Here is an 18,363-nt window from a genome sequence, read left to right as displayed (position 1 = left end):
TATTTCATCTTATTTCTGTTCAGGTCAGCCAAACCTGTTTAACCCATGTCAGTCCATGCCATTACATGTATTCATAATTCAGACAGCTGCTAGGACCTGCTTGGGAGGTACCGTAAACGAAGAATTGTTAAGTGAAGAATAGTGCGCGCACGTGCAAAAGCGTCCCACACCGGCTGGTTCAGGTGTCTGTAGCATGAAGCAACAAGAGAATTAAAAGCCTTCCCGGATGGAAGCTGGTCTATCGAAAGGTATCCGTTATACCTATACCTGTTACATGTAAAATCGATACATCGGTCGGGATAGAGTTAAACTTTTCCATCGGATTATCCAATTTCACAACCAAACACAGATTGAAAATTTTATCACGAACAAATTTTCAATTCAGCAAAGGTGAAAAGAATGTCCACTTGAAATTCAAGGTTTGAGAAAATTTCGCGCAAGCGAAGCTTTAATTAATTGGGGTGAATTTTGAACATGTTACGTAATCATGCAGAAGACGTTTCGGCAGCCAGTAAAAATTTTAAGTAGAGAGAGAGAGAGAAACGCAATAACTCTTGAGACAGGTGGGGTATCCTTGTTAGCTGACTCAACATACTCTCCGTATGACTCGTTGAATATTCCATTTGACAGAATAAGAATCGGAGATACTGTAATAAATATATTACAGAATAATAATCGGAGATCTTTGAGTGCTAACCCAAATAAACAAACAAACAAATGGATAAATAAAGATGATTCAACAAATAAAATAAGAGATACAAAATACACAATTGAACCACTAGGGCGTTAAACTAAATTAAATACTCTAAAATTAAGTGCTTCTTCTTTTGAAAAATAAAATAATAAAAAAAAAAACAGAAAACGAACTATCAAAAATCGATTGTATGGTGACAAGGCAAAGGAACAAACGAAAAGCAGCGTGCTTGTAAGTGAAATTACAGCGCCTAACTCGGTTACGATTGGAGACTTTTCTTCAATAAGGAGACATTTTATCCTCAACCAAGAAGACACAGTCAGAAAAAAAAATCTATAAATCCGTTGCCATATCGTAAGCTATTTGTAACCTGAAAAATGGCGATGTGTGATTAACGATATCGTCTCTTTCAGGAACAGCTATCATGTTAAACTCGGTGATAAGAATTTAGTTATTGCGGGGCTATACGCGAGTTTTACGACACAAAACGCAAAATTTTCAGCACTCTGCAAAGTGTTCGCCATGTCCAAATTTCCCCGTTTCCAAAAACTCAACTTGCACGTCATAAAATTAATCACTATTTTACTTCGAAAGGGAATTGAACACTTGAATACTGTCAACAGACAGCACCATGTCAAATTAGAAGAACAAATTTTAGTGTGAATCCTGACTTCATACAACATTCTGTGATCGATTTTGGTACGTGTGTTAAGTGAATAGTCCTTTATTTATTACAATTTCTTACGTCTGGGAACTCAGTTATCTAATATCCGTATTAGAAATTCCCAGTTTCACCATGTTCTTTCGACATGTTCGGCGTTATCTGGATGTACGGTGTTTCAGCGTTTATCGGTAAAGTCAAGTTTTTAAGTCATTTCGCTAATTAAGAATTTAACGACTAGATTTGACATAATAAATACGTGAAGCGAAATTCAGAAAATTAAAATACTGACTTACCAGAGGGTTATTCAGTTGTTAGTATACGTACAGAACTCCTGCCGATTTCTTCTCAATTCCTCCACCAATTCTCTTTAGTTTCTTTTTATTTTTCCGGTATTAAACTGATAATCTGGTCGAGAAAGGCAACGTGGTACAGTCGTTTGATTTGTCGTGGCTGTTCTTCGAATAAACCCTCTCTAATACATGGCTAGACAGTGTTAACATTTTCTCAGCCGTCAATTTGAATTAAGTCATGTTTTACGCAAAAATTAATGAGTGGTATTGTGGTTAAAATTCGGCGTCTTTTCGCCGCCCAAAGTTCCCTTTCCAGGCTTCCTTTGTACCAGTATTAATGTAAGAAAGGCTTAGTTTGAGAGCTAATATTTGATTTTATTGTGTTTTCTTTTTATCATCCTGTATTGTTAGGTAAAGATTGAGTGGAAACTACTTAAATTATTTCTTGGCTCCTGAACAAAATTAAAAGTGTTTCTACAACCGCAATGTTTTGACATAAACCTCAGGGGTGTTTGATGTTTATCACTTGCAAAAATTGGAACTATTAGTTTTCCAAATCGATACGCATTGATTAACATAGCCTCTGTTTAAATCAAGGAATTAACGCACACGTTATGGTGGTATTACGTATTAGAATTGTTTTCAATATTTTGGCAACTTTTTCCAATATTCTTGGGACTAAAGCTTTTCTTTTTTCCCAAAAAAATATTCATAAATCATTAGCCTTCAGCTCTTCAGTCGTATCCTACATATTAATGCTGGCCCCGCTTAAAACAATGACAGGTGCTTTTATAGATAAGATACAGCGCAGGACTGTTTCATGAGTTCTTGAGGGTAGGTGCGTTAGCAAAGCACTCCCTTTTAACGAAGGAATTATTGAAGACCAGTTTTGTCTAGCTACACGTCCATATTACTTTTAGATTTGAACTTAAATTATGCATTTGTCCAAACGTAATACTACGTTGTCCCGCAGGATTAAAACTAACCTTGATGTGTCCATATACGGGGCTTAGAATCGTACATGTTGAATAATTTAACACGAAAATAAACGTTTTCCATCTTTGAAGAAAGAAACGGTGTTCCTCCAATCTGTGCAAGACGTTTCACCCAGGTGTATGTAACTTACAAGCCTGAGGAGATCAATTCAAAATCGATTATACAGTAATATTATCCAATTGTATTTGCTTATTTCCAATTATTTTTAAGCGCTGTGTGAGAAACTTTCTTTATTTCACGCAATTGTTAAAGTTCCCAATTAGAGAAAATAATATGATACCGTTACAACACAACCCGGCTGGTACACCAAGACTGTACTTGTTTAAATTTCAGTGTAGGGAATAACTTGCTAGCATGAGGCAACATGTACTGAGGTATTGTTTGGGCCACACACTAACTTCACGGGGGCCTGTCCACATAGTCAGGCTTGTCCACTGGTTTCTTCAAATTTCTTGTAAAGTTGCTTATTTCTCGGAAGAAAAAAATGTACACAGATTAATCGCAAACACCTGACTCCAAATGTATATTTGTATCCTTTCAGTCTTTGTGGTGCTAAAATCTCGCAAACAAAATGGGTGCAGTTTGCAGAGGCTTTAAAGTGTACTAGTTTTCTGGCGATAAATTTAACATGAATTCCAGACTAAATTTTTATCTAATGATATACAGCTGATAACACCTATTCTCAATCTGAATTTTCCATCAAGAATTGTGACATTTGGTCCGCCTTATTGACAGCAGCTATCAGGGTGAATTGCTACGAAATTACTAAAGATTACTCAGCTGTCAGACTTTGGCCTCAATAGACTGTTTTCGATATATATTAAAATTCAGCTTGACAGCGAGGCCTAGAGGACACAAACAAAGGAAATTGACTGAACATGTTTTGTTCATTTGTCTTGTTTGTGTCCGTAAGCCTTGCTATGAAGCTGAATTTTAATATATCGAAAGAAGACTATGGAGCCTATGCTCAAAAGTTGAGAACAGGCCTGTGTTCATGGACGTGTCTGAGCCATCATTCCAGCCGTTTGACATAAGCATTGTTGTTACCAAACTGCCACTCTTGTACATGCCTTTATCACATCAAAACTCGACCATTGCAACTCCCTGGTCTACAATCTTCCAAAATATGCTGTCAAAAAACTACAACATGTACAGAACGCTGCTGCCCAGTTTAATAACACTTTCCTCCAAATATAACCATATTACTCCCATTTTAAAGGACCTACACTGGCTACCAATAACTTAACGTATATAGTTTAAGATCTTAATCCTTACTTTTAAAGCTTTACATAATTTGTCTCCTTGGTATTTACAAGAATTGATAAGCCTCTACCGTCCTTCAAGAACTCTCCGTTCATCTACATCCCTCCGTCTTAACTGTCCCAGCTATAACTGGAAGTCTTAATATGGACCTAGCGCTTTTGCTGTCCAATACCAATATATATCAGAAAATCAGACAATCTTCATATTTTAAAAACTCGGCTTTAAACTCATTTATTTAAGGAAGTCTTTTTGGAATAATTTTATTGATTCTTGTTTTATTTTATTTTTTAATATTATTATATTTTAATCATATTTTATAACTTGTAAAGCGCCTAGATCACGCTTGGATAGGCGATATAAAAATACTATTTATTCATTTATTTATTTATTTATTTATTTACCGAATCGTAGCCATAGCAAAAAAGTATAGTCTGCATACGAGCCAAGTAACCTATCAGGCCGGCGCTTGTCCCCGGTTTCTGTAGCAGGAAGCGACTGGGAGTATTTCTGCTCCCCGCTGGGGGGGATACTAGTCTACCCCAGCATTTAATTCGCCGTTACTCATTTATACACGTGGGTGGAAAGAGGCACTATGAGAGTTAAGTGCATTGGCCAAGAACGCAACACAATGTCGAACCCGTACCGCTCGATCTAGAGGCCAACGCACTAATCATGAGGCCACCGCGCTTCGCCTGGTCCATTCTATCGTTATGTTAAAAGTGAAACCTCATAGCTGTAACTGAAAATTGACCATGTTCCCCACCGAATTATTGCTTCCATTTAGTTGTGGTCCAGGTGGAGGTCTGCATGCCAAAACCTGACATTGATTTGTCTTATCACTGAACTAACAAACTAATAACTTACCACTGTGTAATTTAACCACCTTTATTTTCTCTAGAGTTTTACATCTTCAAACGTAATCATTAATTTTCGTATGTGTATTGCATATATGCTCACTAATGGAAACTTATTCATAATTCAACATCATTAACAATTTATAATCAAAATTACTGAACATGGACAAAAGTCTTTGGACAAATTTGCACTTTTGGTGCACACCCTAGACGCGAATAAAACTTCACCTGCCTGGCCTATTCTCCCACCCCACATACAATGTTAAAAACTAGAACATGTACCTGCAATTTCTCCTGAGTTTCAACATTGTATTGGGTGAGGAAGGGGCAACAGCAACGCATTTTGAAGGGATAGCACTGCTTCTTCAAACTTCAGTTGTACAACACAGATATTTCGTTGCACTATATCAGTGTCCCAGGGACTTTTGTCCATGATATAAGTCACGAATCAAATAGCTATAACGAGAATATACTAGTGAGAGTTTCTGGGGTCCATGTTTGAAGGGCTATCAATAGATCAGCTTAAACAATACATTTTTAATACACAAGTAAAATTATTGACAATGAAATGACAGCGTAAGGCATGAGCGAATTAGTTGACCAAAGTTCGAAGATTAGAATTGACGCGGACTGAGTTTTGTTTTCAAGGACCACTCGCACACGTTCAATTAAAGAGCACAAAATTACCTTTAAATTGAAGGAAACCCGAAAATAGTAGTTTACTAAGATAGAAAAACACCAAAGAGATAATGAAGCTTAAATGAACAAGGATGGTTAAGGATGAAGAAGATTAAAACGGATTAAAAATGACGAACTTGAAAAATCTAGGCTAAACTTTTCAAGATGCGCAAACCGTGTCGTAGCTCCTTTAAGTACTATATTCATTCTTGAGATCAGTAATGTTCAAATCAATGGAGCGGAAGAGATGCCCCTCAGGAGGCACTCAAAAGGGGGGGAGGGGCAGTGGAATGTGGCAAAATCGCGGTGGGGTCAAGGAGACGGCGTCGTGATCCAGCGATGTAAGAATTAGAGCCAGGAGCCCATTACCATTAGAGCCTTTATCGCGGGACGGTTACCGCGCGCGATGGCCTTTACACTTAGAGTACAGATAACTATCCACAATTTCATAAACAGTTGCTTGGAGAAAGGTTGTTTTATTAGAAGCGTACGCAGCAATGCCGAAAAGTAGTATGAGTTTAGGTAATATTGGTTGTTCACTGTTCTTTGATCGTGCGTTCAAATGGTTTCATCAGCAATGCATCCTAAAGTCTCCTTTATCCACATTTCTCTTCACGCAGGCATTTACTGTAGCATCGACCCATCGCATGTACCGGGCAGTTATTTAAAGAGGTTTACAATTTATTTATCATAACTTAGATGACCTTTCGGCATTATTGCGGGCGATATTTTCGCTTCCTTCGGACAACCTTTTCCGAAATAGCGGTCTCTTGCAACAATTAAACGTCTTAAAACTTCGAATAAGGTTAGTTAAGTATGTGATGCGAAGATGTGAGTTACACTGCAAACTCTCAGTGAATTCAGTTTCGGTGACGAGAGGCCACTGAGATTATTGCTACTCCCTGGATGAGTATTCATTGCAGGTTACCCACCCAGCGTTATATCAGTTTGCTCAACAATTCATAATCGTGGATAGGCAGAGAAACTGCGAACGTAGCTGCCTTTAACGAGAATGTAACACAAGACTCTGCTGGACAGACTTGAGTCCCCCCACCCCGCTGCTCTAGTTCGCACTGATCATTTAACGGACTTAACCTGGTGGAGCATTTAACTTACTAGCTTAAGTACCTACTTTCTCTTAAACATTTTTGGGGTTTTACCTGAAAGCCATACCCAGTGCCCCATCCCATTTCATGTAACGTTTAAATATAACAAATGGGCCGCCCTAATTATATAAGCCAATAAAATGTTATAATATACTTATATGTGTAGCTATATAGAATGCAAATGTAGACGCTTTTTCCCCCAACCAAAAATTGCCGATCTAGCAGGCACTACTGCTTATGAAAAAGTTGAAACTCATCTGACACAAAGAATGTTTTGGCATCAAATCAAATCTATAGATGTTCTCAACTGTCGCCCCAGGGGAAGAAAAGAAACCCTACATTTATAGATTTGTATCTGAGAGTTTTTAACCCGTTCGCTACCTTCATTATGTATCTTTGTCACAAATAACGCCGGGCTGCAGTGAATTAAGTATACCAGTGTGCTTATAAACTGACTTGTATAGTACTTTTAAACCCCTTTTGCGGCAATGCGCAATTCAGGAATGTTTGAAATAATTACTTGTAAGAATTATACGAAACTTCCAAGCATACCTTCTGCCCTAAAATGGTTAAATTTCAAATACGTTTGTCGATGCAAAGTTAAGGGTTGTTTAGACAAAACCATTTATACCTGCCGCGAGTAACTTACACGTGAAACTGTGTCGGATAAAAGTCGTCAGTTTTTATGGAGTACAAATTCCATACTTCACACAATCCAACGTTTCCACAGGAGGTTTAATATCTGCCGTAGATTGCCTGATAAAGGGAAATATGTTCCTAACTAAAACAGGCCATGGTCTCCATTGCTTTCATGTTTTGTCATGTTTCATGTTTCATGGGTTCGGCTTAGGAAGATGGTCAACGTCGAGATAACGATGGTCATGGAGTAAAACCAGAAGAAGAACCGGTCCATTACCATGGCGAAGTATTTCCAGTCTTCTTGATTTTTCTCAACCTTCTCACGCTCCCGAATGCTATTTGCAAGCACGCTTATTTCCTCGGAAAGTTTAGGATCCTTCGCTTTTTCTCGCCGTGGCTCGGCGGGAAAATCAATTGGAGACGATTCTCCGGTGTATCGCACCTCTATCAGTCTGGATTCGTCCGGGCTTCTTTCTCCATTGAAGTGCAGAGCACCTCTTGCGTTTATACACCTCGTACAGTGACAGTTAGCGGCTGGCGCAAAGGTAGTTTCCCAGTCGAGTGCAAACGGTGCTCCTTTCCTCCTGCCGTCGTCCTGGTGGTATCTGAGATCAGTATTGGGTATTTCAGGGGAGCTGCCGTCGGGCTTTCCAACACAGAGCAAATACCCCAGCCATTGTAGCACAACGATGCGGGCCCAGAGCGGAACTGCCTTGGCCGAATTTCCGGATCCATGATAGTGAATGTTCAGAACCCAGCAGGTAAGCATCAGCGAGATGGAAATTTCCGCCATGATGGTGATGTAGAACTTGCCTAGTAAAGGAACCTTCTCGGAGTTCCGAGGCAGGCTCTCTCCAACCAGCTGAAGGAACACAGCCATAGCTAAAAGGACAGTTATACTGAGCGTGATCCTCTCACCCGACTCTGGGGGTAGGAAGAAACCCAAGAGGATCATAGACAGGATTATTAGGCAAGGGATAACAAGGTTGAAGAGATAGAAGAGAGGTTTTCTATCCATCACAATAGTTATACTGATATCAGCTAACTTGTTTTCGCAGCATGTATACTTTTTGGCGTTTCTTTGTTTCTTGACATCATTAAGATTCCACTCTGCACTTTCTATGTATTGGGATTTGGAGGAGCCGTTTTCTTCTCTCATGTCGAGGTCTGTTACCTGTAACGGACAAAATTTTGTTAAGAACTTATTGTGCAGACTTATTTTATGGCTGAAAGATTTTTGGAAAGACAAAAATAATAATCCAGTGTTCTCAAGAGTTTTGGAACACTCCCCACTTTTCAGTTTGCCTAAAGTTTAAGTTTGTGATCGTTGCTCGACAAAAAAGGAAAACTGGACGAAAAACCTGGAATTTTAGTTTTGTATGAAGGTTTTGCAGACAAAAAGAGGACTTTTGACTTACTCTCTGGGCCATTGCACATCCTTGCGCCTAGTTTCAACCTCTTTATTCAGCGTAGTTGAAATCTAGTTTATTTTCGTTGTACGAAAGCTATCCCGTTGTGTTGACAGAGCCGGATAAATATTTTCCAAAGATGGTGCGCAGGGTCTAACGATTTCGCCTCATCCGCACCTTCCCGTCATTAAAATACCTCAGTACCCACGGCACTTGTAGGAGCAAGAGCATATCCTGTTAGGTGTAGAGGTCACTCTTGCGATAAACCTTTGAAATGCATATTATTATTGCAGTAATATATTATCTTTATCTTGATTGTAATTGGCCATTTCCGAGTTACCTTGTGCCTCTGTTTCAAACCAAGTCCTCGTGCAAAACCTTAAACCTGTAGGTGGAACACAGTTCCATATGAATGGTTTAGCACGAAGACTCGTCTTGACACAGAGACGAAAGACACCTCGGAAATGGCGTATTAAGGCGGCTATTTACCTCGTATGTCCACGAGCCAAACTTCAGAATACATTTCTGTCGATCAAATGGAAAATACTGCACATCTATCGGGCAAGTGCTGGTAAAGGACGCCGGGCAAAACCAACTACATCTCCCGGAGCTCGACAAAATCACAGGAGTCTTGTACTTATCAGTACCACCACTAAATTCACTATCGGCGCTGCAAGTGGCAATAAAAACATTAAGAATGATGGGCCGTTTTCTAGGTGGAAAACGTAATTTCAACTCAGGGCGTCTCCATCATCATCATCATCATCATCATCATCATCATCATCATCAACAACAACAACAACTTTATTTACCCTCGAATTTACTGAGTAGCATTACTGCTAATGAAATGGCGATAAAATTGAAATTTAGAATGAAGTGTTAGGTTTTTTTTTTTTTTTTAAAAAATAGACAGGTAAGGTAACAAACAGACATTATCCGCATAAAATAAATACTATCGGTCTTTCATGAACCCACTGTTGATACCAATGCTGAGCAAGTGCTCGAATCTGCCATTCCTGTTTCCCAGTAATCCCCTTCACAAGTACTTCATTTTTAGCCCTAAATTATGGCTATTCGTTAAATGACCTCACTTGTTCAATAGGTTGGTTTCTATAGCATTGAGTGGCTAAAAGTAATTCTCGCTTCCCAAAACTATGGCCCGGGTTCGATTCCGGCCCGGTGTCATATGTGGGTTGAGTTTGGTGTTGGTTCTCGCCTTGCACCGAGGGTTTTTCTCAGGGTGCTCCGGTTTTACTCTCTTCTGAAAAACCAACATTTCCGAATTCCAATTCGACCAGGATAGAGCACTCGTATGAAAACCAGCCAAGGCTGATGTGGCTTCCTGTGAAAATATTGTAACTTATTTTCTTATGATTAGGATGCTAGTCCACATTTCCGAGTCGCTTATGGCCTGTATCACAGCGAGTCTTCGTGCAAGTCTGCGTGTAATGGGAGAGTAAAGAACCTTGCCCAACCAAAAATCGATTCGTCCAGCGCTCGCAGGATTCAGTACTGACCTGTTATAGAGTACAATATCCGGGATCCAGACCAGGGATGCATCGAGTCTGACCGTCTTAATGCCGCTGTATTTATCCGGGTCCCATGTTAGTAACTTATTATCCCAAATCTGCGGAAGATAGCCGTCAGGGTCATTAGGTTACAAATTCGGAACATTATTGATCGTGACACACAGTATGAACGTTCGTTTTGTATGTGTATTTACAATGGTGGATTGCGCCCTTCTGGTCAGAATTGTGGACAGTGTTGGAACCGTCTTCAGACTCTAGTGAACACACAAACCTCTCTCATTTATACTTTTAGCAGTCAAAATAAAATAAGTATTAGTATTTTCCATTTGATATATCAAACTAAAAGGGGCTCTAAGAGGGTTATTTTGTACATATTGATTGTAATGGTGCAAAACAAAATCATTAGGACTAGGTACCTTTGCTCGTACACGAAATGAGCTTAGAACACTAAGATGAAATTTACGTTTTAGTTAATCTTAGATACATTTTCGACTTTTATTTACCGGTAGGTTTTAAATAATTTTACATAGGTTTTAATAGATTTTTAATTATTGTATATTTTAGAGGGCCACAAGTTTATTAGTTCTATAACTATTACTTGTTTAGCCCTCTATGAAAAAGATTGATTGACCTTTAAAGGGAGAGGGAAATTCCAGTAAATTTTTCGGTGACTTTCCTAAGACAAAAGCAGAACACGAAGTCCATAAAAGTCTTTCAAACTTGTTCAAATTGAGGTTCAAATCAAAAAATCTTACATGACTAGCGTAACTCCTAATTTAGAGCTTCAGTGCTCTAGGATAGTAATTTTTAACAAACCTAGAAATTTGCTTGAGTTTTCCATTGGTGAATTGAAATATGTTTTTGTTCCCGAAGGTGCCCCTTTTAAGACTAACATTATCAATGACTTACCTGGCGAACCCAAACATTGGTAGTGATCATTTGATTTCGGTCATCCTGAAACAGTCCAAAGAAAACAGTCGAAATTTAAAATTAACAAATAAAACATGCAGTGAAACTGTCAAAATGGCAGTTTAAAGTTGCAAATTATCTTTACTTACGTATACTGTATGCACAGAGTTCTCTTGGTAGTTATTGGGATAATTTGGTGATTGGGTATGCATGTATTCTTTCAAATGGCCTTATAAAGAAAAATCAGCGGCCACCCTCGGCGAAATGGATAGTGGCCGCTTAAAGGGGGCTGGGCACTGAATAGAGGTAACAACAATAGGAAAGCCCTCATCGGGACTTTGATTACTGGCTGCCTAATAGGGAATGGCCGTTTAATTGGTGGCCGCTTAATTAATAGGGATTCGACTGTAGCTCCTTCTGAAGTATAGGTTTGGACATTTGCATGTTGGGTTATTTGTTATTTGGGTTATTATCATTGGAGACCTTTCTATTTGAACTTACTAAACCCACATTTAAGTCACATCGATCACCTCATGGTTTTTGGAGAGTCTTACTTACCACATTTACCAACTGGACAAGTTCAAATCCAAATATAACTTCAATTTTGTCTGTGGGGTTCACCACTGGTCTTGCGGACTTTGTGTAGTTTGCAAACAGATCTTTGATCAGTCGCTCTTCATCTGTAAGGTTCTTTGCTACTATTCTTACAACTGAGAAATAAATTACAAACAGTGACTGGCAACATTTTTCTAAACACAAACAAGATTCTATGGTAGGCTCGCTGCAAATGAAGACAAAATAACAAGCAACGGTAGCGGCAATTGGCAAGTAAAGATGAGTAGGATAATTATACCAAAGGCTGACAAATTTATCGTATTGTGCGTCAGTAGCTTCTTAAATAAGGGTTTTTAGGTTCTTGAGAAGCATGCACAAGCAAGGTGCCGTACATTTCAGATACCGTTTAAAGAAAAGTACATTTCTTTTGAGTTTGAACATGTAAAACAGAAAAGTGTTCCGTGACGAAAATGGTCCACATTTCAGTATAATTAACAGTTTTGAAATAGCTTTTATTGCAGTTATCAGCGGTTTGATATACAAACTGGGCAAAAAGTTCTGCTTTATATTGACCTTACCTTTAAAAGAAAGGAGTACAGCGAGAACCAAACTTCTAAATGACAACATATTCATTCTTCTTGGCTCCTGGAAAATCAATCATTATTATCAAGTTCATAGTCTTAACAGATGCTTTTACTTATCAAGTAATAAACAGAATATGACACAGGCTCAAAATAGCCCAAAAAGTGATTCAACATAATTGCCCGTGAAACAAGTCTCGAGGGCAGTGATGAAATTATGAGCCCAACTAGTTTTAGCCTTGGGTTTTATCGACGGTGGAACAGTATTCCAGAAGTCCGTTTGTACTGTTGCTGTAGCTCTTTACTGAGAATTTTATTCAGTCTGCAGTCATGTTGCAACAAAATCTCTGTTTGAAAAGGTCAGCTGCGAGTAATAGGAAACTTTGACCACGAACATGGAGCTTTTAGTATAGTTCTCATTCATCTCATGGATAAAGTTTTTGATGAATTTCATTTTTCCGAAGCACTTGAATAGAAAACGCTACGCACGCGTTTATCACTGGCAAGTCACTGGGAATTATTGCGCGATAACTTTCCTTTAGAACTTTACCACGTGATCAGTTTGTATAAACGAAGTTACTGAAAAACTATCGGCAGGCATACGTGAAGAATGTATGTATCGAAGTTGCATTGTACTTGGGTAACCTACTCAGCTGAAGAAAGATCATGAAAGATATCCACAGGTTTTCACAACATTGGAGTGGTACTTAGTACTTTAATAAGGATGAGCTTACTTTCCATCAGCCCACCCAGTATTCTAATGCACTGAAACCTCAAAAACGTCAATTTTAGTTGACCGATAGCCAGATGGAAAAAAATAAGGGCTAATTATGCGAAAAACATTATCGCATCACCTTGAAATCGAGTCAAAACCTCAACTGATTAGCGAAAAATCAGATCCTTGTCCTATAAACAAGCTGGCATGTAATTCCTCGAAATCTCATTGGTTGACAATTAAAAAAGTCGGTAGCTTGATTTATGATCCAATTCTCCGACGAACTTACTCTTGACCAATATGTTATCGCGGTCTCGTAGCGCCTGACCATGCTATAAGTCAGTAGATACGGATGGATTTATCTTGAAGGTGACGGAATAAAAGGAGTGAAACAGTACATGAATCAAGCATCAGTTATGAAGTGAATGATGAACAGTGCGTAATGGCAACAGCAGAACTGAACTGAATTATCAGCTATTAAAAGAAGGGAAGATTGAGAGGAATGAAATATATCATATCAATTTAAAAAAAAAAAACTATAATAATAATCATAATGGCATGTATTATTTCGCGGGCACAGAAATGGTAACCTAAACTTCATTCTTCCTCCAAAACATGAAAGCGTATTCAAATTAGGTGTGTGTTGTATGGAGGCTAAAGGGTAAGTCTTAAGTAACGCGGCTTACTCTTCACACCTGCGTGTGAGTGTTAAAAACCTCCAATATCAAAGCATACATTACTGTTTACGATAGACGACAAAATTTTAAACTGTAGCACTGGTAATATGTTTCATGATACTTGCCTCTGGATGCTTGCTCTGGAGTAGCGATTAATGTCGATCTTTGATTCAAGTAGATGGTTTGATTTCAGTCTAATCGCTGCAAACACTTTTGATGATGACATGAAAGAGTATAAATTTTAAAACAACGCGAGGTCGGAGTAGTAAAACATAAATTGATTTTCCTGGGAGCGACAGGAAAAAAGCACTCTTAATCCAACCAAGATTTCGCTGTTTGAAAGCTGATGTAGGAAGAATTCGCATCGACGGAAATTGGCCACTTTGTTGACGTCGATGTAATAAACACTGACAAACGAAAGTGAAACTACTAAAAGGTAAGAGACGTTCTTCTCAAAGGCTCAGCAGCAGTGAGTATATAGTTGGAGCAAAATGAATTTTGCAGCGTGGTCTTGATAAAGTGGTTTCGAAGTAATTTTTTTATCCTTTAGTCTTTGATCGAGTTTGTAGCCACCTGCCGGGTGAGTTTCTTTGTCACTGGTTGAAACTGATCAAATCGGATTTGATTATAGGCAGACCTCATATTCCCACGAATTGATGAAAAATCTCCTAAACTCTTTAATTATTGATTTACGAAAATGCAAAAGTTGTCATGGATGTAAATGGAAAAGAACAAACCAGTAAGAAAAAGCTGATAGGTTTACAAATATACACAAAAGTATTACTTTTCTTTCGTTTCTCTTGCTCTTTTTCTCTTTTCGAAAACTTCTAAGTTTTCGTGGTTCATCTAATAATCGTACAGGAATTAATTTCAAGTACAATCTCGCACTTTCTCCAGGTTCCTAACCCTGATCACCATAACTAAAAGGTTGTTGTAGTTATAACATAAAGCCAGCTAGATTTTAATAAGAATTCAATTTGTTTCTAATTTAAGAAACGTGACGTGTACCAAATTATTTTCGTGTCATTATAACGCCATAATCTAACGCTAAACGAAAACACTGTCACCCCTTTTTTCTTCATACTTAATTTGCTGGATTTGTACTGCACAATATTATAACTTGGTTCGCTTTCAGCGACATTGTAAAATCGGCAAGTCAGTTAACGATGTGCCACAACTACTGTTCAGTTGAAATATTTGCCACCGCGCTGATTTGGAAAACAATTTCCTGAGCTGTAAAACAATGAAAAATTTTGTCAGCAAGCTTATAAAGAATAGTGATTTTCCCTTTTTCAACATATTAACTATTATATGCCGCAACTACTGTTCAGTTGAAATGTTTGCCATTGAATTGACAAACTATTGTTTGAGCTGTGAAACATTGAAAAATTGTGACAGTGAGCATGTAACAAATATTTGTAAAAATAAAATTGGTTTGGAATTATTTGATCAAAATTCTGCCGGAATAAATTAATCGTTCTCGGAATAAAACAATTTTTCAAGATATAAAACTTTGCACAAGGAAAGTAACCGAAAATTATACTGAAAACAGTTCAGAAGTGCATCTACTAATTTTATGTCGCTCTGCGTGTGCCTGTGTAAAAAAGCATTATTAAATATTTTAAGGTACCTTAGTCATTCACCATTAAGGAGCTTCTATTTGCAGAACGAGATCTATGAAGAAACTTCGGTCAAAATGGGCAATCAGTGTTCGAACAAAACTTTTTAAATCTTAGGACTTTGAATTACGGTATATTGAATCCACTAATAGACAGGGATTTTCTACACTTAGGAATCTTTCGCCCCAACTAAAATTTGGACTCAGTGAGTTTCTTCTAGGAGCAAAAGACGGCCTCTTTTGCTCCTAAAAGAAACTCACTGAATCCAAATTTGAACACGACTAGAAATCATGCCTAAATTTCCTACAATAGATCATGTTCGTATTCTCGGTCTTGGACTTGACCTAGTAGCTTGCAACTGAGGCTAATGCGAGAAGTCCTTTCAAATGCAAATAGCATTTATCCTGTTTTAATGCATGAGCCTCAACTGCAAGCAAGTTCCAGTCTAATAACGAGGATTCAGTTAGAAGAACTTCATTTCTTAACATTAACCATTTTTCCTCTTTTGCACTGATGAATTGTTTTAACGTGTCAAAGATCAATTACAGAGTATGCTGAAAATGTCAGTCTATTGTTTCGACTGAGGCGCCGCACGTTATTATTTTTTTTTTAACCCTGTATAGATCATACTCTTACTTGCATATAAGCTATCGCGTCAGATGATTCAAAAGAAATCTTCTCCCGGTCATTAAACAAAATTGTCTCGATTTTAGTGAACTCAACATGATATACGTTCTTTTTCTGTGGTTTAGTTGCCAAAGCGTTTAGCTCTGCAAGGCTGCAGACTAGCCGCCATTCGCGTTTTAGGGGAAGGTTACCTGTGTCTCGGACTATTTTTCCAAAGCAACTTTCAATGGTTCGTTGTTTATGTGGGCGTGGAGCCTTCAGTGGGATGTTGCTGTTATGAGCATTTGTTTTTCTTAGTCACCTCTCGCCACTTTTCTAGTGGTGCAATAAAGGCAGTTGTTTAAAATTAATCATAGAGGCAGTTAATGAAAATGAAATATACAGAGCTAAGTGTAAAGAACTTGTAACGGCCTTTCTCATGACACTTTTAGTTATTTAGGTACTGATCTTTTTAAGAAAACTGATCTTAATCGTACAGGTATTTCTTCACTCGCAACTAGTGCAGAACTAGTGTCCCACAATTGTTCCCGCAATTGAGTCTACAGACAGCCAGATTGACTGTATTTTTTTTGTTCTCCAAACCTGCTTCTACCCTGATTAGAAACATAGTCACGCGGTGCGAGGGTTCTATCAGCCATTCGAAGGAGCTAAGTGATATGCTATTAATACCGAGGTTTTAAATTCCTTTAATGAAATTGGGACACTATTGGTATTTAGGAGAAGTTTGACGAGTACAATTAATTTACTTCATAGCTATGTTTCTACTCTAATAAGGAATTAATAAGTTTTTACGTTTTTCTATGAATCCGAGAAATCTTTGCGATCCCTTAAATAGAGACAAACTTCTTGTTCTGACACTGCATGGTAATCGGTTGCGAACATGTACAAGAGCACCGTGGGTTGCGAGTCAGGGAACTGGCTACAGTCAGAAGAAAATAATATCAGGCTTGTTTATTTAAAGACAAAGGCTCTAACTCATTTCAGCTTCAAAGGATTAATAAGAAGTATACGCAATTCTCAACTTTTTCGCCTTGGTGCTATGGGTACATTGCGGACCTATGTTTTAATTGTGGACATTTTTCCAACATAACACTGTGTTAGTAAAAGTATTCAATAGGTTTGATATCATGTAACGATTCATTACAAGAAAATTAAAGGTTTCATGTCTCTTGCCCGTTCTGTCCGCTGTACTAAGACAAAGGGGAGATCTTTTAGGAACATGAAGTGACTGTTAGTCATAAACCTCTGCTAACGTGAAGGTGATCTGTGAATCTCCTGAGGAAGCACCGCATCATGTTGGCTGTTGAAATACACTCCAACAAGCCCACGTAAAATGTACATTTTATGAAAGAAAAAAATGATGGTGCATGTTGAAGTTGGCCTAAAAGAAAAAAAAAAATGAGGAAGACACAAGGTTTTAAAAAAAGAATTCCGAGTTTATCGGAGTAATACGTAAAGTAAGGGTGGAAGATATCGTTTCGTTTAAGGGAAAAAACCAAACAGTACAATGCAGAGGTGTTCCTTCCTCCAAGCTGAAAGATTTCGTATCATTGCGTTGGGAACCCAATTTTTTAAGTGCAGCGAGTCTTTTACTTTGAAACTGCAAGTCCAGTTTTAAGTAAGATAAACCCTGAGCTTATGACGAAAAAAACCCATGAATTTTATACATAAACACTACATGGAGGATTAAAGTGCCGAAACCATAAACTGAAGCCAGCTCTATAACAGTTGAAACTAGTCCTTCGTTGCACAGTGTAATTTTGGCATTACCAACTTAGCAACGAACGTGCATCGGCTTTGCTCGTCCAATAAGATAATCGAAGAGCACACCTCAAAAAATTCAATGTCGACTTGATCGGAGACTGACCCAATTTTGTGTACGAACACTTTACATACACGAATTTGTTGTATACAATATTACTATACATACAGCTAATACGTGGGCGGGCATGGACTTGTTAGATGTACATCAAGTTTGTATTGTACAACTCTTCATATGTTACCTCACAGAGCACCTATCTCTGGAATATTTTTCTCGATATTAGTCTCATGTTATTTCCAGAGAACACAGTTACAGAACACAGTAAACGTTTGACACTGAGGAAACACTGCGCTGACTAATTTACAACCACACATAAATTTGGTATTAACGGTAAAACAAAGTTGTGTTGGCTTTTCAAAAGTGTTTTTACATGTGAAAATAAAATTTTAGAGATCCAAAGCAGTTTCGGTTTCATATCTGGAGTTTTAAAGTATGAAAAGCTTACCTTAATATTGCTACACAGTGAGCACTGACGCGCCATGCAAACTCTATTTTAGGACACTAGGTTGTTCCCTGTGTTTCAACAGCGTCGCTGCAAAACACTTGACCATCAAATATGACAACTGAAACCCTGGTGTTTTTCTTTGGTTGTCGGCTTCGATTCAGTTCCGACTTGTTTTAATTAGCCGACTCGTTGTCAATTATTTTGGTACAAGGAATCCGGAAAATATATTTTGAAAATGTAAATATATCCTTAAACTTTTAATCAAATCCCCAACATGACTTCTAAGACAAA

General features: G+C 38.1%; 1 protein-coding gene across 1 annotated transcript; it reads right to left on the bottom strand.

Moving 5' to 3' along the window:
- Positions 1–7,225: 7,225 nt before the first annotated feature.
- On the bottom strand, positions 7,226–12,219 carry LOC145490550 (neuronal acetylcholine receptor subunit alpha-10-like). The gene is made up of 6 exons (XM_081469652.1): positions 12,165–12,219; positions 11,590–11,924; positions 11,032–11,076; positions 10,111–10,220; positions 9,083–9,263; positions 7,226–8,358 (listed from the first exon to the last, which is right to left on the bottom strand). The coding sequence occupies exons 1-6, from the start codon at positions 12,217–12,219 to the stop codon at positions 7,372–7,374; spliced, it is 1,713 nt and encodes a 570-aa protein (XP_081325778.1). The 3' UTR covers positions 7,226–7,371.
- Between the last annotated feature and the right edge of the window lie 6,144 nt (positions 12,220–18,363).

Source organism: Orbicella franksi, chromosome 6, assembly GCF_964199315.1.
Source record: "Orbicella franksi chromosome 6, jaOrbFran1.1, whole genome shotgun sequence".
NCBI classification, from domain to species: Eukaryota; Metazoa; Cnidaria; class Anthozoa; order Scleractinia; family Merulinidae; genus Orbicella; species Orbicella franksi.
The sequence above is the reverse complement of the archived record's forward strand: the minus strand, read 5'-3'. Positions and strand labels throughout refer to the sequence as shown.